At 45.0% G+C, this 18,321-nt stretch overlaps 2 protein-coding genes across 8 annotated transcripts in view; one reads left to right on the top strand and one right to left on the bottom strand.

Annotated features, from left to right (window-relative positions):
- Positions 1-8,455, top strand: cep83 (centrosomal protein 83). Of its 4 annotated transcripts, none has more exons than XM_020472178.2 (16): positions 1-91; positions 1,064-1,246; positions 1,344-1,494; positions 1,617-1,709; positions 2,084-2,215; positions 3,482-3,733; positions 3,906-4,037; positions 4,195-4,309; positions 4,470-4,614; positions 4,918-5,067; positions 5,170-5,245; positions 5,374-5,531; positions 5,704-5,833; positions 5,945-6,048; positions 6,124-6,319; positions 7,651-8,455. In XM_020472178.2, the coding sequence occupies exons 2-16, from the start codon at positions 1,074-1,076 to the stop codon at positions 7,777-7,779; spliced, it is 2,136 nt and encodes a 711-aa protein (XP_020327767.1). In that variant the 5' UTR covers positions 1-91; positions 1,064-1,073; the 3' UTR covers positions 7,780-8,455. The 4 variants fall into 4 exon arrangements, with proteins under 4 accessions (XP_020327767.1, XP_020327768.1, XP_031687660.1 ...); XM_020472179.2 differs by having other exon boundaries at positions 4-91; positions 1,067-1,246; XM_031831800.1 differs by having other exon boundaries at positions 83-870.
- The window catches only part of LOC109879969 (plexin-C1), a 27,930-nt gene continuing 17,982 nt past the window's right edge, over positions 8,374-18,321 (bottom strand). For 3 of the 4 annotated variants that reach the window (XM_031831799.1, XM_031831798.1, XM_031831797.1), the window contains exons 23-30: positions 15,792-15,864; positions 15,093-15,127; positions 14,916-15,011; positions 14,461-14,624; positions 12,464-12,611; positions 9,441-9,581; positions 9,285-9,359; positions 8,374-8,772 (exon numbers count right to left, since the gene is read on the bottom strand). In XM_031831799.1, coding sequence (XP_031687659.1) covers positions 8,668-8,772; positions 9,285-9,359; positions 9,441-9,581; positions 12,464-12,611; positions 14,461-14,624; positions 14,916-15,011; positions 15,093-15,127; positions 15,792-15,864 — 837 coding nt within the window. In that variant the 3' untranslated portion in view covers positions 8,374-8,667. Of the gene's footprint in view, positions 8,773-9,284; positions 9,360-9,440; positions 9,582-12,463; positions 12,612-14,460; positions 14,625-14,915; positions 15,012-15,092; positions 15,488-15,791; positions 15,865-18,321 lie in introns of all 4 variants that reach the window. The other variant, XR_004210988.1, reaches the window with a different exon arrangement.

An 18,321-nucleotide genomic window follows, 5' to 3' on the forward strand; every position in this document is an offset into this window, starting at 1 on the left:
TTAAGATAAATCTCCCATGATCCTATGCGAATCTGTAGTTCTCTGCAGGATAAGGTAGCTAGTTTTGTCAAGGAGTCGAGTCGAGTTCGAGGTAAGCAACGATCAAAACGGCATATTATTATCGCTGAAGTGGTAGCTTCTAGGAAGGAGCATTCTAAATTGTGCCCAAGAGCTAGCCAGTTAACGTGATAACTGATTTGACATTGTTCAGTGACCGGTTGTTAGCAAGCTAGTGTACGTTGGCTAGAACGGCGGGAGTTAAAGCGCCACTTTCAAAAAGAGTAGCACTAGTTTAATCTAAATGACTGGCTAACTACTGATGACAGCTTGGAGATCTGTGCCCTTGCTATTTGATTTTGTGCGACAGTGATCAGCCAAACACAGTTGTTATGCTATCAAGTACTGTAGCTAGTTAACGTCGTATGGTCCGGGCAAGACAGTCAGCTGAACTGTTTAGTGTGCAGTGATGGAACTGTTTGTCTTTGCTGGGCTGGATTGCCTTGCCTGTATTTGTTGCATCTGAGTCTGACATTGTCTTTTGTTCTTTGAGTAAGTAGCTACATTTATCCAGGGTGGGTGGGGTGCTTGAGATGAGGCCAAGATGTTCGAGTGCCGTATTTGCAATCAAGCATAATCATCCCTCCCTTGACCACGCGTATCCACAACAGAACGTGGAGAAATCACTTGAGACCGAGGCTGTGTAGTTACCTGAGCGGTTCTCATTTGCACAAATAGCTGGGGAATTTAGGGCTACCATGGTAACGACTGCAATTTGCCCCAAACCACTCATCACACCATCCTTACAACATCAGTCTTTACCATCTCTGACCTGCAAACAGAGGAGAGCACAGCACGTCTCTTCCCTTTGAAGTTGGTTCTGTCTTATGATTAATTTCGTTGAGCTAAAGCCTTTGTGTAGAGCTGAAGAAGTGGATCTTGCTTTGATGTCAATCTTTCTTACTAATTGGATGATGTATTTGGAAATGGATGGAGCGGAACAACGCACAGATAACGCTTTCCCTAACCTCACTCTCTCTCTTCCTCCCTCTATATATCCATCCAGTAGAGGCGAGATGAACCCCTCTGCCTTTGCTCAGTCCGGCCCCCTGCACCCAAGCCTGGACCCTGGGGGGACGGTGAAGCTGGGGGAGTCCGACATGGAGCTGCAGAAGATGCTGATCGATGAGCGGATGAGATGTGAGAACCACAAGACCAACTACCGGACTCTCAAGGCTGAACATACCAGGTAACAGCCCAGGAGATGTGTGTAATACCATAATACTGATTTTGTGTGTGTGTGTTCACGCTTGTATATATCTCCTTCACCGTGTTGTCTGTCCCAGGCTGCAGGATGAGTTTACCCGGGGGCAGGGAGAGCTGAAGCGTCTCCTCAGTGACAAGCAAACCGCCCAGGAGAAACTGCAGCTGCTGCTGGCTGAACTCCGAGGTGAAATGCTGGACAAGACCAGGGAGCTGGAGGAGCTACGACTACAGGTACTGGAGCTAGTCCATATAAAACGCACCCGCTGACCTATGACTACTGTAGTGTCCCTTTTGTATATGGCAGTGTTTCTGCCTCGGTGCCAATGTGTACAGCAGTCGGTTTGTTTTGTAAGGTGCTGACCCCCCAGCGGTTGGAGCTGTTGAGGGCCCAGGTGCAGCAGGAGATGGAGGGGCCTGTCAGAGAGCGCTTCAACAAACTGGAGGAGGTGAGCCTCGCGCCCCAGAACACTGTCTATTGTCTATTCTCTAATGCTATTTACTGTTCTCTGCTCCGGACTGCTTTTAACCACCTCCGGCTGCCTCTGCTTCTGTTTAAAAAAAATACTTTGTACTGCTTCTATCCAGCTTCAGCTGCTTTTGATAGCTTTGACACTTGACACAGCTGTAACCGTTATCTCCATAGCAACTGCTTGAGAACTTGAACGTTTTTGAGGGCAGGGAAGGGTGGGCCATCACACTTACACTTTCAGATTATTGAGAATGAAAATGGTACAGCCATTCAAATTCAACTTTCTCTTTGTTTCTGTCTCTTTCTCCTCCTTGATTATAACAAGCCCTCTTGTCTCTGTGTTCCTTGCAGGAGACTGAGAAGTACAGGTCTGAGTATAACAAGCTGCGGTACGACTACACCTTCCTGAAGTCTGAGTTTGACCACCAGAGAGAGGAGAGCGCTCGCATACTGGAGGAGAAGAAGATCCGCTTTGATGCTGAGGTGTGTGTGTGCGTCCGTGTGTGTATGAGAGAACATTTTTAACGTGAGGTCTAATACAGTATGTTTGTTTTTCCATATACACTACATGACCAAAAAAGTATGTGGACACCTACTCGTCGAATGTCTCATTCCAAAATCATGGGCATTAATATGGAGTCAGTCCCCCCCCCCTTTGCTACTATAACAGCCTCCACTCTTTTGGGAAGGGTTTCCACTAGATATTGGAAATTGCTGTGGGGACTTTCTTCCATTCAGCCACGAGCATTAGTGAATTTGGGCGATTAGGCCTGGCTCGCAGTCTGTGTTCCAATTCATCCCAAAGGTGTTCGATGGGGTTGAGGTCAGGGCTCTGCAGGCCAGTCAAGTTCTTTCACACCGATCTCTACAAACCATTTTTGTATGGATCTCGCTTTGTGCACGGGGGCATTGCCATTCTGAAACAGGAAAGGGCCTTCACCAAACTGTTGCCACAAATTTGGAAGCACAGAATCCTCTAGAATTGTATGCTGTAGCCCTAAGATTTCCTTCAATGGAACTAAGGGGCCTAGCCCAAACCTTGAAAACCAGCCCCAGACCATTATTCCTCCTCCACCAAACTTTACAGTTGGTACTATGTATTCGGGCAGGTAGCGTTCTCATGGCATCCACCAAACCCAGATTAGTCTGTTGGACTGCCAGATAGTGAAGCGTGATTAATCACTCCAGAGAACGGTTTCCACAGCTCCAGAGTCCAATGGTGGCGAGCTTTACACCACTCCAGCCAACGGTTGGCATTGCGCATGGTGATTTTTAGGATTGTATGCGGCTGCTCGGCCATGGAAACCCATTTCATGAAGCTCCAGACGAACAGTTCTTGTGCTGACGATGCTTCCAGAGGCAGTTTGAACTCTGTAGTGAGTGTTGCAACCAAGGTCACTTGAGTGACCGACCACAGCTGAGCTGCTGTTCGTCCTAGACGTTTCCACTTCACAATAACAGCACTTAAGGTCGACCGGGGCAACTCTAGCAGGGCAGAAATTTGACGAACTGACTTGTTGGAAAGGTGGCATCCTATGACGGTGCCACGTTGAAAGTCACTGAGCTCTTCAGTAAGCCCAATTTACTGCCAATATTTGATTGCATGGCTGTGTGCTCGATTTTTATACACCTGTCAGCAACTGGTGTGGCTGAAACAGCCGAATCCACTAATTTGAAGGGGTGTCTACATACTTTTGCGTGTTAGTATATAGAAGTTGCTTTTCTGATTATGTTTGTGTGTGTGTTCAGGTATCACGGCTGGAAAGGGACAGAGAGGAGCTGATTGGCCAGTATCAGGGCACAGACCCGTCTAGAGACGGTAAACGCGTTGAGTCTCTGCTGAGAGAGAAGGCCCAGCTCCACCTGCGTCTGAAGGGCCTGGAGGCTGAGGTGGCTGAGCTCCGGGCCCAGAGGGACAACTCTGGCCAGCAAGCCGAGAACGTGCAGCGCATCCAGGTCCGCCAGTTTGCAGAATCCCAGGCTGCAGCCAAGTCACTGGAGGTAAGAAACTTGTGTTTTCTGTCAGTCAATGTTTTGAACTGTTATTGTCACTATGAAACTTAAGATGATGAAATAAATCTGTTGGAGTAAGTCCAAACTTTGGTGGAATGACTTTACTGTGTGTGTGCTTGTTTTGATTTGTGGAATAATGAATCATTTGATTGTGTTTCAGGCAGAGAGGCAGTCACTGCGCCTGCAGTTGGAGCGTCTGGGGAGCGAGTTGCAGCTGAGTCATGAACAGAACACCCAGCTGACCGGCAGACTACACAAGGCTGAGCGAGAGGTCAACACTCTCACCAGCCAGGTAAGTACCTATGTGATCCTTAACCTCTAACCCCGGAGATCATCAGCTGTGTTTCTCATAGCAGATGCTCTTATCCAGAGTGACTTACAGTCCCCACCATAACCCCTTATATCAATAGGTTGCTGTGTGCTCATGCCAGTCTCTCGGTTTCTCTCAGGTGGAGGGCATGAGGCACTCTCACAAGCTGGAGGTGGCCAATGTGAAGCTGGAGTGTGCCAGGTCTAGAGGGGAGGTGGAGCGGGAGAGAGACACACTACAGGGCCAAATGGAAGGTAACTCTGCAAATAACCTCTTTGTGTGTTTTGATCATACATGTACTGTTCATCACTCTCATTTTAGTCTGCTAACTTCTCTCTTTCCTTCCTGTCTCTCTCCTTTCATCTCCTTCAACTCTTCCCCCCCCCCCCCTTTCCTTTCTTCTCTGGCTGTCAGGTATGCAGTCTGATGTGGAGGTGTTGAAGGGAACGGTGGAGAGACAGAAGGAGGTGCTGGCTGAGAGGGAGAGGGAACTCGTCCGGAGGGTGCAGGCTGCTCGCGAGGAGGAGTTCCACAAAACAGCCATCGTCCACGAGGAGAAGTTAGGATCCATCTCTCTATCTCTCTCACAGACACACTGTCTCACATACACACGGTCTCAGATTACTTTGTTGAAATTGTGTGCATCGATCATGTGTGTATAATGTGTGTGTCACAGGAGGTTGATGTCACCTTAATTGGGGAGGGTGGGCTCGTGGTAATGGCTGGTGCGGAATGGTATTAAACACATGGTTTCCCTTCGTTTGATGCCATTCCATTTGCTCCGTTCCAGCCATTTTATGAGCCGTCCTCCCCTCAGCAGCCTCCACTGGTGTGCGTGTGTATATAATGTGTGTGTGTTCAGGTTGGTGCTGGAGGATCGTCTGGCTGAGCTGGAGCAGCAGAGGGCGCTACAGGATGCTGCTGGCAACACCCAGAAAGAGGAGTGGGAGGAGCGTCTCCGTGGTGCCCAGCTGGGGGAGGAGTCTGCCCGTAAGGAATTGCAAATCCTAAGGTTAGTAAGAGGTGTGCTGCTTTACCTGTGCATAGTGTGCATTACTAATATATTTCACATAAGTGTGTGTGTTAATGACCTCGTGTGTGTTGCGTGTGTCAGGACTAAACTGCAGCAGCAGGGCTCTCAGCTGGAGGAACTGCAGACACAGAAGACAGATAATGCTGATCTGAGACGGGTACTAAGCTACCTGAGGCTCAGCGCCTGACTGACATTCAGTTTGTATTGCCCTTTCAACATTGATTGGCTGATGTAAATGTCCAAACAACATTGAGTTGACCACGTACCTGTCCCTCCCTCTCACAGCAGAACCAGGAGCTGGGGGTGCAGCTGGGTACGTTGTCCCACGCCGAGGCTGAGCTTCTGGAGACCAACCAGCGTCTGAGGGACTCCCTGGAGAGGGCCCGGGAGGACTTGAGGAGCGCCCGCACACAAGCTGAGAGGACCCAACACGAAGCCGAGAGGTACACTGCATCACCTTTATACTGTGGTCTGTATACTGTATAGATATGCTGAGTATGAGGCAGAATGGAACAGTTAGAAATTATACTGTTGGAACCATCAAGTGGTTTCTATTTCTAACCTTCCTCTTTCTCCCTCTCTCCTATTTCTTTGTTCTCTTCCCTTTCTCTGCAGATTGGTGGAGGAGCGTCGTGTGGAGTGGTTAGAGGAGAAACACAAACTACAGGAGAGGGATGCAGAGCTGCAGGAGAAGTACGGCCAGGCCAAGGAGAAACTTCAGAGGGCTGCGCTGGCACAGAAAAAGGTACCTGCCCCCCCCATCCTCTTCTATCTTCCTTTCACTACCATCTTTACCTCTCCTCCCTTCCTCATTTGCTCCTCTGACTTCTTTTTCTGATGTCTCTCTCTGTCCCAGAGGAAAAACATGACAGAGAACAAGGAGAAGAGATACCAGGACAGGATCCAACTACTGGAGGCTAAGATGGCAGAGCTGGAGCTCCAGACCAGCTCAGCCAAGAAGTATGTATATTTTCTTAGTGTGTGTATGTTAATTACTGTGTGTGTTTTAAGACTAGTATGTGTGTTCCTCCCCAGGCGTCCTTCCTACACCGAAGAGCATGCCCTCCTTAACAGACGACTGAAGGAACTGCAGCGCCGACACAGCGAGTTCCGACGCCTCCTATTGGGCAACCAGGTGACCTCTGCCACAGGCCCTGCCCTCATGACCTCCACCACCGGCACAGGACTTGGCCCGGTCCTCGTACCCGAGTCTGAGGGGCCTAGTCTTCATGTGAGTACACTGAAGCCAGGTACCTTCTCATATACCTCATCACTGGTGTTCACAGATCAGGGACAGTATCCATAAAGAGTCTCGGAGGGGGAGTGCAGATCTAGGATCAGTTTTACTTTCAGATCATGATGAATAAGATTATGTGGACGGACGGGGGGGGGGGGTTCTGGTCCTAGCTAGGTGAGAGCATCCTGTCAGGCTGTTACACCGCCTGGTACGGCAATCGCACTGTCCGCAAGGGTGGTGCAGTCAGCCACACGCATCACCTGGGGCACACTGCCTACCCTCCAGGACATCTATAGCACCCAGTGTCACAGGAAGGCCAAGAAGATCATGGACCTCAGCCACCAGAGCCATGGCCTGTTCACCCTTCTAACATCTAGAAGGTGGAGATGGTACAGGTGCATCAAAGCTGGGACAGAGCGACTGAGAAACCGCTTCTATCTCCAGGGCATCAGACTGTTAAATAGCAATCACTAGCCGGCCTCCGCCCAGTACCCTGCCCTGAAGCTCAGTCACTATTACTAGCCGGCCTCCGCCCAGTACCCTGCCCTGAAGCTCAGTCACTATAACTAGCCGGCTACCACCCGGTACCCTGCCCTGAACCTCAGTCACTATAACTAGCCGGCTACCACCCGGTACCCTGCCCTGAACCTCAGTCACTATAACTAGCCGGCTACCACCCGGTACTCTACCCTGCACCTTAAAGGCGCTGCATGGTAATTCCAACATCTGCGTTGGCCGTGCAGCATTTAGGTGATATGGCCTCTGCAGAAGTCAGGGCATTCATACTACTAATGCTTCGCTGCACAGAGCTGTTGTCAAGGAAGTGAGTTTGTTTATACAGGACCTCCCGCCCTCACCTACCGTCAACCAATCATGTCAATGCAGAGCTATACGGAGCCCTCCGCATCGTTACAACATTTGAGAGGCGCACGGCGATGTGGTACGGAGCTCAATCTGCCCACTGGGCAATTTCGTCACACCATCCATACGGCGCCTCCGACCACATTTTCGGGTCAAGCATAAATTGGCTCTTAGTTAGCAGAATCATTTAACACTGGTCACTTTAATGTTTACATACTGTTTTACTCACATTGTTTATACTTTTAGTCATGGCTCATTTTTGTCTATTTTTCTGGATTATGTGTGTATTACTGCACAGTTTGAGCTAGAAACACAAGCATTTTGCTGAACCTGCGATAACATCTGTTTACGTGACCAACAAACTTTGATTTGATAGGTGTTAGCAACATGGTAGAGGTCACTCCTCCATCTCTTTCTGTCCCTCATCCTCTTTCTCCCCACCCCTCGCTCTCTCTCTCTCTCAGGAGGAGCAGCACCAGAGAGAGTTATCACTGCTGCGTCGGAGGCTGGAGGAGTTAGCCTGTACGCAGCAGCAGCAGATGGAGGAACTGGGAGAGGAACAGGGGCTCTGGCCTGCACGACTCTCTCCCTGAACTCTGACCTCTCTGACCCCCCCCCCCCCAGAGAGTGAGCATGTAGGATTTATTACTCCCTAAAAGTGATGTTTGGTAATATTCTAATTTAATCAGTGACATCTCAAATATTTTGTGAAAAACAGTTAGATTTTATTGGCACAAAAGATGTCAAATGAAAAGAGAACTACATGGATTCAATGTTTACATTCCTTGTTGAATAACAGTACTCTAGTCCTTCCATGCCTTGGCTGTTGATGCCTATGTAAATAATGATTTCAATGGCCAACTAATGACTTCCTCAGTTTTAATTGACTGTTGTGAGATTTGTATCAAATGTTTACGCTAAGACCATCACTCTAAAACTTTAAAAGCGTGATAGTCCCAAAGGCATTTGTATATTTTTTTTAAAAATAAGGTTGGTTTCATGGATCTAAAGAGCTGTGACTTGCACAACATTTATACAATTTTATACAATGTTATTTCAAGATGTATGTGTTTTTGTATTCGCAATTCATACAAATAAATGTTTATGCTTTACTGATGTTGTGTACATATTTGTTGTTGTTGTGAGCTTTACTTGTGCGAACCATTAACACTAGAACTGCTGAACTCTTCTTTAGTCTTTCAGTTTTGGTTGAGGAAACAAAAGTCCCAGCTTCAGAATAAGAGTATATTCGCTGCTTCTGGGTAAATGTCTGTCTGGAATGTGACCTGCTAATTCCTGCCATCATTTGGTTCATCCCAGTAATCTGAAAAGCCTCCTGATTTATTTATTTTTTCTTGAATTGTAAATCCCTGTGTCTCCTGACATATTCCATCTTAGAATCACAAAGCGGGGGGGGGGGTGGGCATCGGTACTTAGAGCAGCTTTCTGGCCTTCAGCACGTCGAAGGGGAGGGAGTGAGCTCAGTTCCAGGAACAGCTCTTGAGGCTGTCAAACAGGCTCTTCACATGCTGCAGTTGCTCTTTCAACTCCACGGGGGCGCCGTTCTGATCCAGCTTCAGTTTAATCTGCCAGGGAAACACCACACACACCCAATTGTTTTCACAAGCAGGGGGGGAAAAAAGGCCAGCTCGTGTCCATAAACTTCAGACGTCAGCCAGTAGCAATATGCCACAATGGGGGATTATCATTCCACACAATCTAGGCAAATTTAAACTAAATATTTGGCATAGGTATGGCCAGCTGCCATTGTGGAGCTCAAAACAGTCCATAGATCATTACAAAATGAAGAACTGAAAACAGCCTGCCCCCCCCCCCCTACCCCACAGAGAAGTGGTATAGGCTATGCTCTGCCTTGACACTGCAGTTATTTCATTTCCCAAGACCTGGGCTTTGTGCCAGTCAGCTTTACAGTTACAGAGTGATCATATCATGTTGGCCTGAACAACAGATTTTTCCAGATGTTTAGTCCTGGTTGAAGTGATTAGACAGTGCAGGGGAAGTATGAAGGTTATGGGGAAAATCATGAATGCCAATTAAGGGGAGATTACTAAGGGTGGGAGTGAAAAAGACAGTTTACCTCATCAAAGTACAGCTGCATGTATTTGTAGAGTTCACGGAGGGCAGCAGATTCATTGAATTCGTTCTCATGTTTCTAAAGAAACAAATATACATTTCATGTCCTTAAAGCACAATATCAAAATGAATTAGAAAACAACCACTAGACGGGAGGTACCTTTGACTCCTTATGCAGGAACTCCTTGAACTCAGAGCTGCTGATTGGTGGCTGGTCCCTGACCTGCTTGTAGTAAGCCCTTACTTCCTGCTTGTACTGGGAGATATCTTTGGCATAGAGCAGTTTATTGGTTGGGTCATGCTGGAACAGAGAGGGGGTAGAAGAGTCATGTCAAATCTAGGTGATCGGTGTGCTTACATTTGAGCTTCTAGCATTGTCAATGCCAGGTATTCTAAGAGGCCTGCAAGTTATGAGACCAAGTCTGTGGCTTGCATTTTGTTTTACATCTATGGGCTCGATTCAAGGTAGAGCTGTCAAATCCATAGGCAGCTACTGGCATTATACCTATCGATGCTAGTGCTGAGCGTTTAACTGACATGTTATTATTAGTTTTTTAAACAACTAATGGATTGACGTCGGTTAATTTGAATTCCCTTTTTGTTCGTTCGTTTTTTCTGTGAGCTCAATGCGCAGTTTCTTTAGCGTTAAATCAGATCAAGCCTGAACTGTGCGATGTAGTAGGGAGTTGTAGTTTCCAACAAGCCAATATTCTACATACTGCAAAAAAAACATGGTAATTAACTACAATGACCATAATCCATTGTGCTTCTACTTGGCCTGTCTGTGTAGGGCAAACATAGAAAGGGAGAGAAGAGACGAGCAATGTTGCCTCAAATTCTTTGGGTCACTGACATTTTAGGTCTTGTGAGTGGAAACTTGAAAGTTGCCTCAAATTCTTTGCAACTTCCGATGCACGTTTTTTTGTGAACATTGAGGCTGTATCCTTACAGTTCGACAATAGCTAATAGGCTACTTGAGCATAATGTAGGCCTACCAACAAAGCCAATGGAGCAAATCCCATAACGTTTTCACACAGAAATAGCTTTTGATTTCTATGATATAGCCTTCAGTATCCTAATATGTGGTGTTCAATGCAGGCCTACATTGCATGAGATTTTTTTTTAAACATTATTTTACATTATGAAGGGCTTGACATGAATTATTTTTTATTTGGTCTGTAACACTGGAACAAATAGGGGACTGTAAATTGTATTGTGTTGTATGTTGCAAGAAACATCTTTGCAAAATAGCATGTATTATTACCATACAGAGAATTAGAATGTAGGCTACCACTCTGACTATTCAAGCCTGTCTCAACATACAACACTGCCCCTTTAATTAAGACAAGCTTTTTACCTGACTTGCTTTTCAAAGATGGCTTGAAATGTAGACCACCATTTTTGTGCTCTTGTAAGAAGCGGAACCTCCACATTGCCGACCTATACTTATCTATAACTAGGATAACAACTCGCAAACTAGCAAAGAATATCAACAAATGTTCACATGAGCGGCTCTGAACCGATCTGAAAAGCACGTTCATTCACTAGCAGGTGATTGAAAGACCCCTAGTGGGGTACCCCACCAATAGAATTCTATTGAAAGACCCCTAGTGGGCTACCCACCAATAGAATTCTATTGAAAGACACCTAGTGGGCTACCCACCAATAGAATTCTACTCCGTTGCGCTCTGCCTACAACAAAATCACAGCCTCAAATCTTGCAAAGTTAGATTTGTTTCATTGCATTGAAAAGGGGCTGATATAATATTGATTCAATCACAGAAAAACATTGATGCACAGTGCAAACGAATGGGGTGAACTCAGTGAAGTTCAATCTCTTGCGTCTCTGCGCGGCCTGACATTTCTTCTGTGTGGCAGGCCTGGAGGAGGTGCGGGCCTAGCTTGTGCAGTTTAGAGGGAACACTTGAGGTATCTCTACCTGAAAATACATGATCTAAGTGGATCAGTTGAGAGGGAACATTGGAGACAAGACGCTTGAGGTATCTCTACCTGAAAATACATGATCTAAGTGGATCAGTTGAGAGGGAACGTTGGAGACAAGACGCTTGAGGTATCTCTACCTGAAAATACATGATCTAAGTGGATCAGTTGAGAGGGAACATTGGAGACAAGACGCTACCTGGAAATACATGATCTAAGTGGATCAGTTGAGAGGGAACATTGGAGACAAGACGCTACCTGGAAATACATGATCTAAGTGATTGATAGTTGGTATTCAGCAGTCATAAAGGTATGCCTTATTTACTTTGAAGAACTACTAAAATAGTGATTTTGTCAGACCGCATAGGCAGCAACTCTATAGAGATGAGATGATGACTTCGAATGAAATAATGAAGTCATCAAATGTATTAAACAACTGAAATATTATGAATAAATGATGGTTAATAAGTGTTAAGCAGTAAGGGGCAGTCACTACCATCATGGGACTTTTAATAATAGTTTTTTTCTGTGTTACAGCATTCTACCCACATAGAGCATTTCATGTTTAAATATATTTGAAATTGAAAACTGATAATCGAATCGAAACTACCTCGAAAAGCACTATTCACTAATGGCCTTGACTCACTGACCAGCAGAGTCCTCAGTAGGCAACCATGCCCAGTAGCCGGCACCTAGGTTCAAACCTACATCCCTGTCCTTAGGGGGCGAGATTCTTGCACCAGAGCCACAAACTACTTAACATTTATTACACTTCTCTTTGTAAATTTGACAGTTGCAGCAACGTACAAGAATTTAGGCTTGAACCTACAACTGCTTGGCTGCTAGGCAGGGATTTAACCATTGGACCACATTCTCCTTCACGTTCTTTACCCCGCTCTTTGTATATTTGACATAGAGAATTGTGTAAACGTACACAAAAACACAAGAAATGAACTTTGAACCTAAAACATCTCAGGTCCAAAGCAGGAATTTAACTTTTTCTACTCTTCGTATAAATGACATTGAGGCTTGTGGAAACGTACACAAACGCACAAGAGATGAGATTTGAACAACCAACCTTTGTGTGTTACATGTCTCCTAGTACATTTTACATTGAAAGTTGTGTGAACCACCAACACTTTTTGCATATTTGATATTGAGATTTGCAGAAACGTACACAAAAGCACAAGAGATGAGGTGTGTTAGTCATTATATTCTGCGATGTCTCGGTCATGTCCCCACCTTGCCCAACTGTTTCTCAGCCAGGGAGAAGGAGTCCATGAAGGCCTGGGCAATGACGGAGAGACAGCCGTCCAGAGGCGGGGTCTTCTCCATGTCGAACACAAACTGGGGGTTCTTCAGGATGTTCACCCAGAACCGCAGGGGCAGGCTGGGAAGGAGCAGGACAGAGGGCCAGTCAAACATTCTATCACTATCCCAATACAGTGAGTAGTGGATTGAGTATGAGTGAGTAAATACAACACATTGATTGGACATGAGGAAAGACATTAAGAAAGATGGATTCTACTATAAACATACTCAAACAGGTGTACCCTCAGGGTCATATTCATTAGGCACCAAATGGAAGAAAACCCTGAAAAATGGAGGGACTTACTTGAACTTAATGCTCATAAAAATTGCAAAATGTTGCAAAATGTTTTGCTACAGTGTGACCTAATGAGTATTGTTATTTGTATTTTATTAAACCTTTATTTAACTAGGCAAGTCAGTTAAGAACAAATTCTTATTTACAATGACGGCCTACCAAAAGGCAAAAGGCCTCCTGTGGGGCTCGAATAACAAATAAAAAATATAGGACAACACACACATTACGACAAGAGAGACAGCACAAATCGACATAAAGTAAGACCTAAGACAACAACATAGCAAGGCAGCAACACAAGACAACACAGCATGGTAGCAACAGGACAACATGGTAGCAACACAATATGGTAGAAGCACAAAACATGGTACAAACATTATTGGGCACGGACAACAGCACAAAGGGCAAGAAGGTAGAGGCAACAATACATCACGCAAAGCAGCCACAGCTGTCAGTAAGAGTGTCCATGATTGAGTCTTTGAATGAAGAGATTGAGATAAAACTGTCCAGTTTGAATGTTTGTTGCAGCTCGTTCCAGTCGCTAGCTGCAGCGAACAGAAAAGACGAGCGACCCAGGGATGTGTGTGCTTTGGGGACCTTTAACAGAATGTGACTGGCAGAACGGGTGTTTTATGTGGAGGATGAGGGCTGCAGTAGATATCTCAGATAGGGGGGAGTGAGGCCTAAGAGGGTTTTATAAATAAGCATCAACCAGTGGGTCTAGCGACGGCTATACCAGTTTACAGAGGAGTATAGAGTGCAGAGATGTGTCCTATAAAGGAGCATTGGTGGCAAATCTGATGGCTGAATGGTAGGGAACATCTAGCCGCTCAAGACCACCCTCACCTGCCGATCTATAAATGATGTATCCGTAATCTAGCATGGATAGGATGGTCATCTGAATCAGGGTTAGTTTGGCAGCTGGGGTGAAAGAGGAGCGATTACAATAGAGAAAACCAAGTCTAGATTTAACTTTAGCCTGCAGCTTTGATATGTGCTGAGAGAAGGACAGTGTACCATCTAGCCATACTCCCAAGTACTTGTATGAGGTGACTACCTCAAGCTCTAAACCCTCAGAGGTAGTAATCACACCTGTGGGAAGAGGGGTATAATTCTTACCAAACCACATGACCTTTGTTTTGGAGGTGTTAAGAACAAGGTTAAGGGTAGAGAAAGCTTGTCAGACACTAAGAAAGCTTTGTTGTAGAGCATTTAACACTAAATACAGGGAGGGGCCAGCTGAGTTTAAGACTGTATCATCTGCATATAAATGGATGAGAGAGCTTCCTACTGCCTGAGCTATGTTGTTGATGTAAATTGAGAAGAGCGTGGGGCCTAGGATTGAGCCTTGGGGTACTCCCTTGGTGACAGGCAGTGGCTGAGGCAGAAGATTTTCTGACTTTATACTCTGCACTCTTTGAGAGAGGGGAAGTTAGCAAATCAGGCCAAAGACCCCTCAGAGACACCAATCCTCATTAGCGGCCCATAAGAATGGAATCGTCTACCGTATCAAAAGCCTTGGCCAAGTCAATAAAAATAGCATCAGAACATTGCTTCGAATCAAGGGCAATGGTGACATCATTGATGACCTTTAAGGTTGCAGTGACACATCCATATGACCCAGATGAACACATACCTGTTGGTTTTCCAGATGTGTAGTACATCCTGGTCACTGATCCTCTTGCTCTCTCCCTGGGCGTCCAGGAAGTCAAAGAAGTACTTGATGGCAGGCGGGGTTTTGAGGTTAGGGGTTCCCCAGATCGTTCTGAACAGGTTTTCCACAAACGAATGCACAGCCACCTGAGAAAGGAGGAAGTGGAGGGCATATGGTCATATATAATGTCCCTTACACTGAAACCGCACTGACAGCTCCAAGCAAGCCACTTTAGTACCTATCCATGTTTTTTTTAAGCAATGTTCATAAGGGAAATGAGAAAAGGGAACTGTTACAGTCACTATATATGCTGGATCTCACATAACTGAAGAATCTAGATTTCCATCTTTCAGTTAACCATTTATCAGAGCACAGTGGCAGGTTGAAAGGGGTTGGTTTGACAGGTCAGGATGTAAGTTAACAGTGAGTTTTCTTGCCTTGGTGGAGAGCAGCTTGGTGAGGTACACTTCCTTCAGTTTCAGCTTCTTCCTCTCCGGGTTCTTCTTTTGGTCCTGGTCAATGTCAGGATCAATCTGGGGTCAAAGAGCACCATTAATCAATCATATCAAACGCAAATCAGTGACATCAAATTCAGAGGTCATGTTGGCACTTACCAGATGGAAGTACTTTGTGGAGTAGTTCTGATCGTCTGTGACAAATACACAACAACAGGTCACCATGGATGACTAAATAGCAGACAATTGTGCTAAACAGCTTCCTGGTTTCTGTTCGGGTTTTATGTAAGCTGACACAGTTAAGTGGTTTTGCATCTCACTTGTGTTTCACATCTGTCATATAACAACATTAGAAAGATGGGGAGGGTAAATGTGGAGCAAAACATGTCTACTTTAAACTCAACTTTACTGAGGAATGTTTGTTTTGTTGATTGTTGTTTTTTCTTTGTGTGTTTCTTTGTGTATTTCTTTTGGGCCCATGCTGCCTTGATTGAGTAATTGTTTGCACCAGGGCTCCCTTGTAAAAGAGACCTTGGTCTCAATGGGACTCCACCCTGACGAAATAAAAGTTTCAATAAACAAATACAATAAATAAAAGATGGACTTTGACAAAGCGATTCACAAAAGTTACTCCGTGCCCACGTGTGTGGTAGTGTGATGAGCATTAACTATGAGCATGCGTTTGTGAATACTGTTTGTGTGTACACTGTGTGTAGTGTACTCTAGGCATCCCCCCCTCACACACACACACAAATTCCTGTTTAATACAGTGTGACGCGAAGTGTACAAGATCCACATCTCTAGGAGCTATGGAGGCATATTGTACTGTAGCATGGCAATCTCTGTTGACACCCTTACCTTTCAGGCTGCTCTGAGGACTCAGACTGGGATGGGTCTTAGAGAGCACTTTGATGGACGCTCCATCCGGTACCTGTAGAAACACACTGAGTTAGAAGGTCGATAAATGCTTGCTGAGTTACAAGCTTCTCAACCAGCTGGTAGACCTAAAATACAGTAATGTTCTACAGTGAGACTAATAAAGAGTACAGGAGTTCTAATCTATTTGTGGTCTGGTTTGGCCTTGTGACACAGGCAGCTCAGTCCTACCAGCCAGGCTGCCTTGAATGGAGCTAATACTGCTTGTTAGTAGCCTTAAAAACCAGGCTGCAGAATGAGAGCAGCAGAGCAGTACACTGTACTTAGTACTCTGTGTCACGCCCTGACCTTAGAGAGCCTTTTTATGTCTCTATTTGGTTTGGTCAGGGTGTGATTTGGGGTGGGCATTCTATGTTGTTTTTTTTCTATGATTTCGAATTTCTATGTTTTGCCCGGGTATGGTTCTCAATCAGGGACATCTGTCTATCGTTGTCTCTGATTGGGAACCATACGCTTTTCCCTCCTTTCTGTGTGGGAAGTTGTCATTGTTTGTGGCACATAGCCCTTAAGCTTCAAGTTTTTTTTTGGGGGGGGGGGGGTTATTGTTTTTGTGGGCGTCATCCTAATAAAAAGGAATATGTACGCTCACCACGCTGCACCTTGGTCTTCTTCCAGCATTGGCCGTGACACTCTGATTCAATGTCAAGGATGTTCTAGTCTAGTGAAACCCTCTACTTATAAGATACCTGACAAATTTGTGCATGTGGTTTGGTGACATTAAGCAACAATTTGACAACCCAATCCGTCTAGTTATTACAACTACTCAGGACTAGATTGAATCCGGATCGCGGAAGATCCGCATTATAGCACGATTGAAATTGAATTTTCCTATTGAGCCGACATATGCAGGATTTACAGTGAATGCAGTCTCCACAGACAAGGGAACGTTGCCTTTAAATTCTAATCGTGCAGTTCTTCAGCGGTAATGATGGAATCCAGGCATTAGCCATTGAGAAATACTACAGCTTCCAGTGATTGGACCTTTAATCTGATTTTTAAAAAGTTTAGGCCTTCAACTACATGTAAAAAATATATACAGTGGGGCAAAAAAGTATTTAGTCAGCCACCAATTGTGCAAGTTCTCCCACTTAAAAAGATGAGAGAGGCCTGTACTTTTCATCATAGGTACACCTCAACTATGACAGACAAAATGAGAAAAAAAATCCAGAAAATGACATTGTAGGATTTTTAATGAATTTATTTAGCAAATTATGGTGGAAAATAAGTATTTGGTCAATAACAAAAGTTTATCTCAATACTTTGTTATATACACTTTGTTGGCAATGACAGATGTCAAACGTTTTCTGTAAGTCTTCAAAAGGGTTTCACACTCTGTTGCTGGTATTTTGGCCCATTCCTCCATGCAGATCTCCTCTAGAGCAGTGATGTTTTGGGGCTGTTGCTGGGCAACACGGACTTTCAACTCCCTCCAAAGATTTTCTATGGGGTTGAGATCTGGAGACTGGCTAGGCCACTCCAGGACCTTGAAATGCTTCTTACAAAGCCACTCCTTCGTTGCCCGGGTGGTGTGTTTGGGATCATTGTCATGCTGAAAGACCCAGCCACGTTTCATCTTCAATGCCCTTGCTGATGGAAGGAGGTTTTCACTCAAAACCACGGATCAGTCGTCCTGGTCCCTTTGCAGAAAAACAGCCCCAAAGCATGATGTTTCCACCCCCATGCTTCACAGTAGGTATGGTGTTCTTTGGATGCAACTCAGCATTCTTTGTCCTCCAAACACGACGAGTTGAGGTTATTCCAAAAAGTTATATTTTGGTTTCATCTGACCATATGACATTCTCCCAATCTTCTTCTGGATCATCAAAATGCTCTCTAGCAAACTTTTTATTTTTATTTATTTTACCTTTATTTAACCAGGTAGGCAAGTTGAGAACAAGTTCTCATTTACAATTGCGACCTGGCCAAGATAAAGCAAAGCAGTTCGACAGATAAAACGACACAGAGTTACACATGGAGTAAAAACAAACATACAGTCAATAATGCAGTATAAACAAGTCTATATACAATGTGAGCAAATGAGGTGAGAAGGGAGGTAAAGGCAAAAAAGGCCATGATGGCAAAGTAAATACAATATAGCAAGTAAAATACTGGAATGGTAGTTTTGCAATGGAAGAATGTGCAAAGTAGAAATAAAAAATAATGGGGTGCAAAGGAGCAAAATAAATAAATAAATTAAAATTAAATACAGTTGGGAAAGAGGTAGTTGTTTGGGCTAAATTATAGGTGGGCTATGTACAGGTGCAGTAATCTGTGAGCTGCTCTGACAGTTGGTGCTTAAAGCTAGTGAGGGAGATAAGTGTTTCCAGTTTCAGAGATTTTTGTAGTTCGTTCCAGTCATTGGCAGCAGAGAACTGGAAGGAGAGGCGGCCAAAGAAAGAATTGGTTTTGGGGGTGACTAGAGAGATATACCTGCTGGAGCGTGTGCTACAGG

Source organism: Oncorhynchus kisutch, linkage group LG9 (assembly GCF_002021735.2).
Source record: "Oncorhynchus kisutch isolate 150728-3 linkage group LG9, Okis_V2, whole genome shotgun sequence".
Taxonomy (NCBI): Eukaryota; Metazoa; Chordata; class Actinopteri; order Salmoniformes; family Salmonidae; genus Oncorhynchus; species Oncorhynchus kisutch.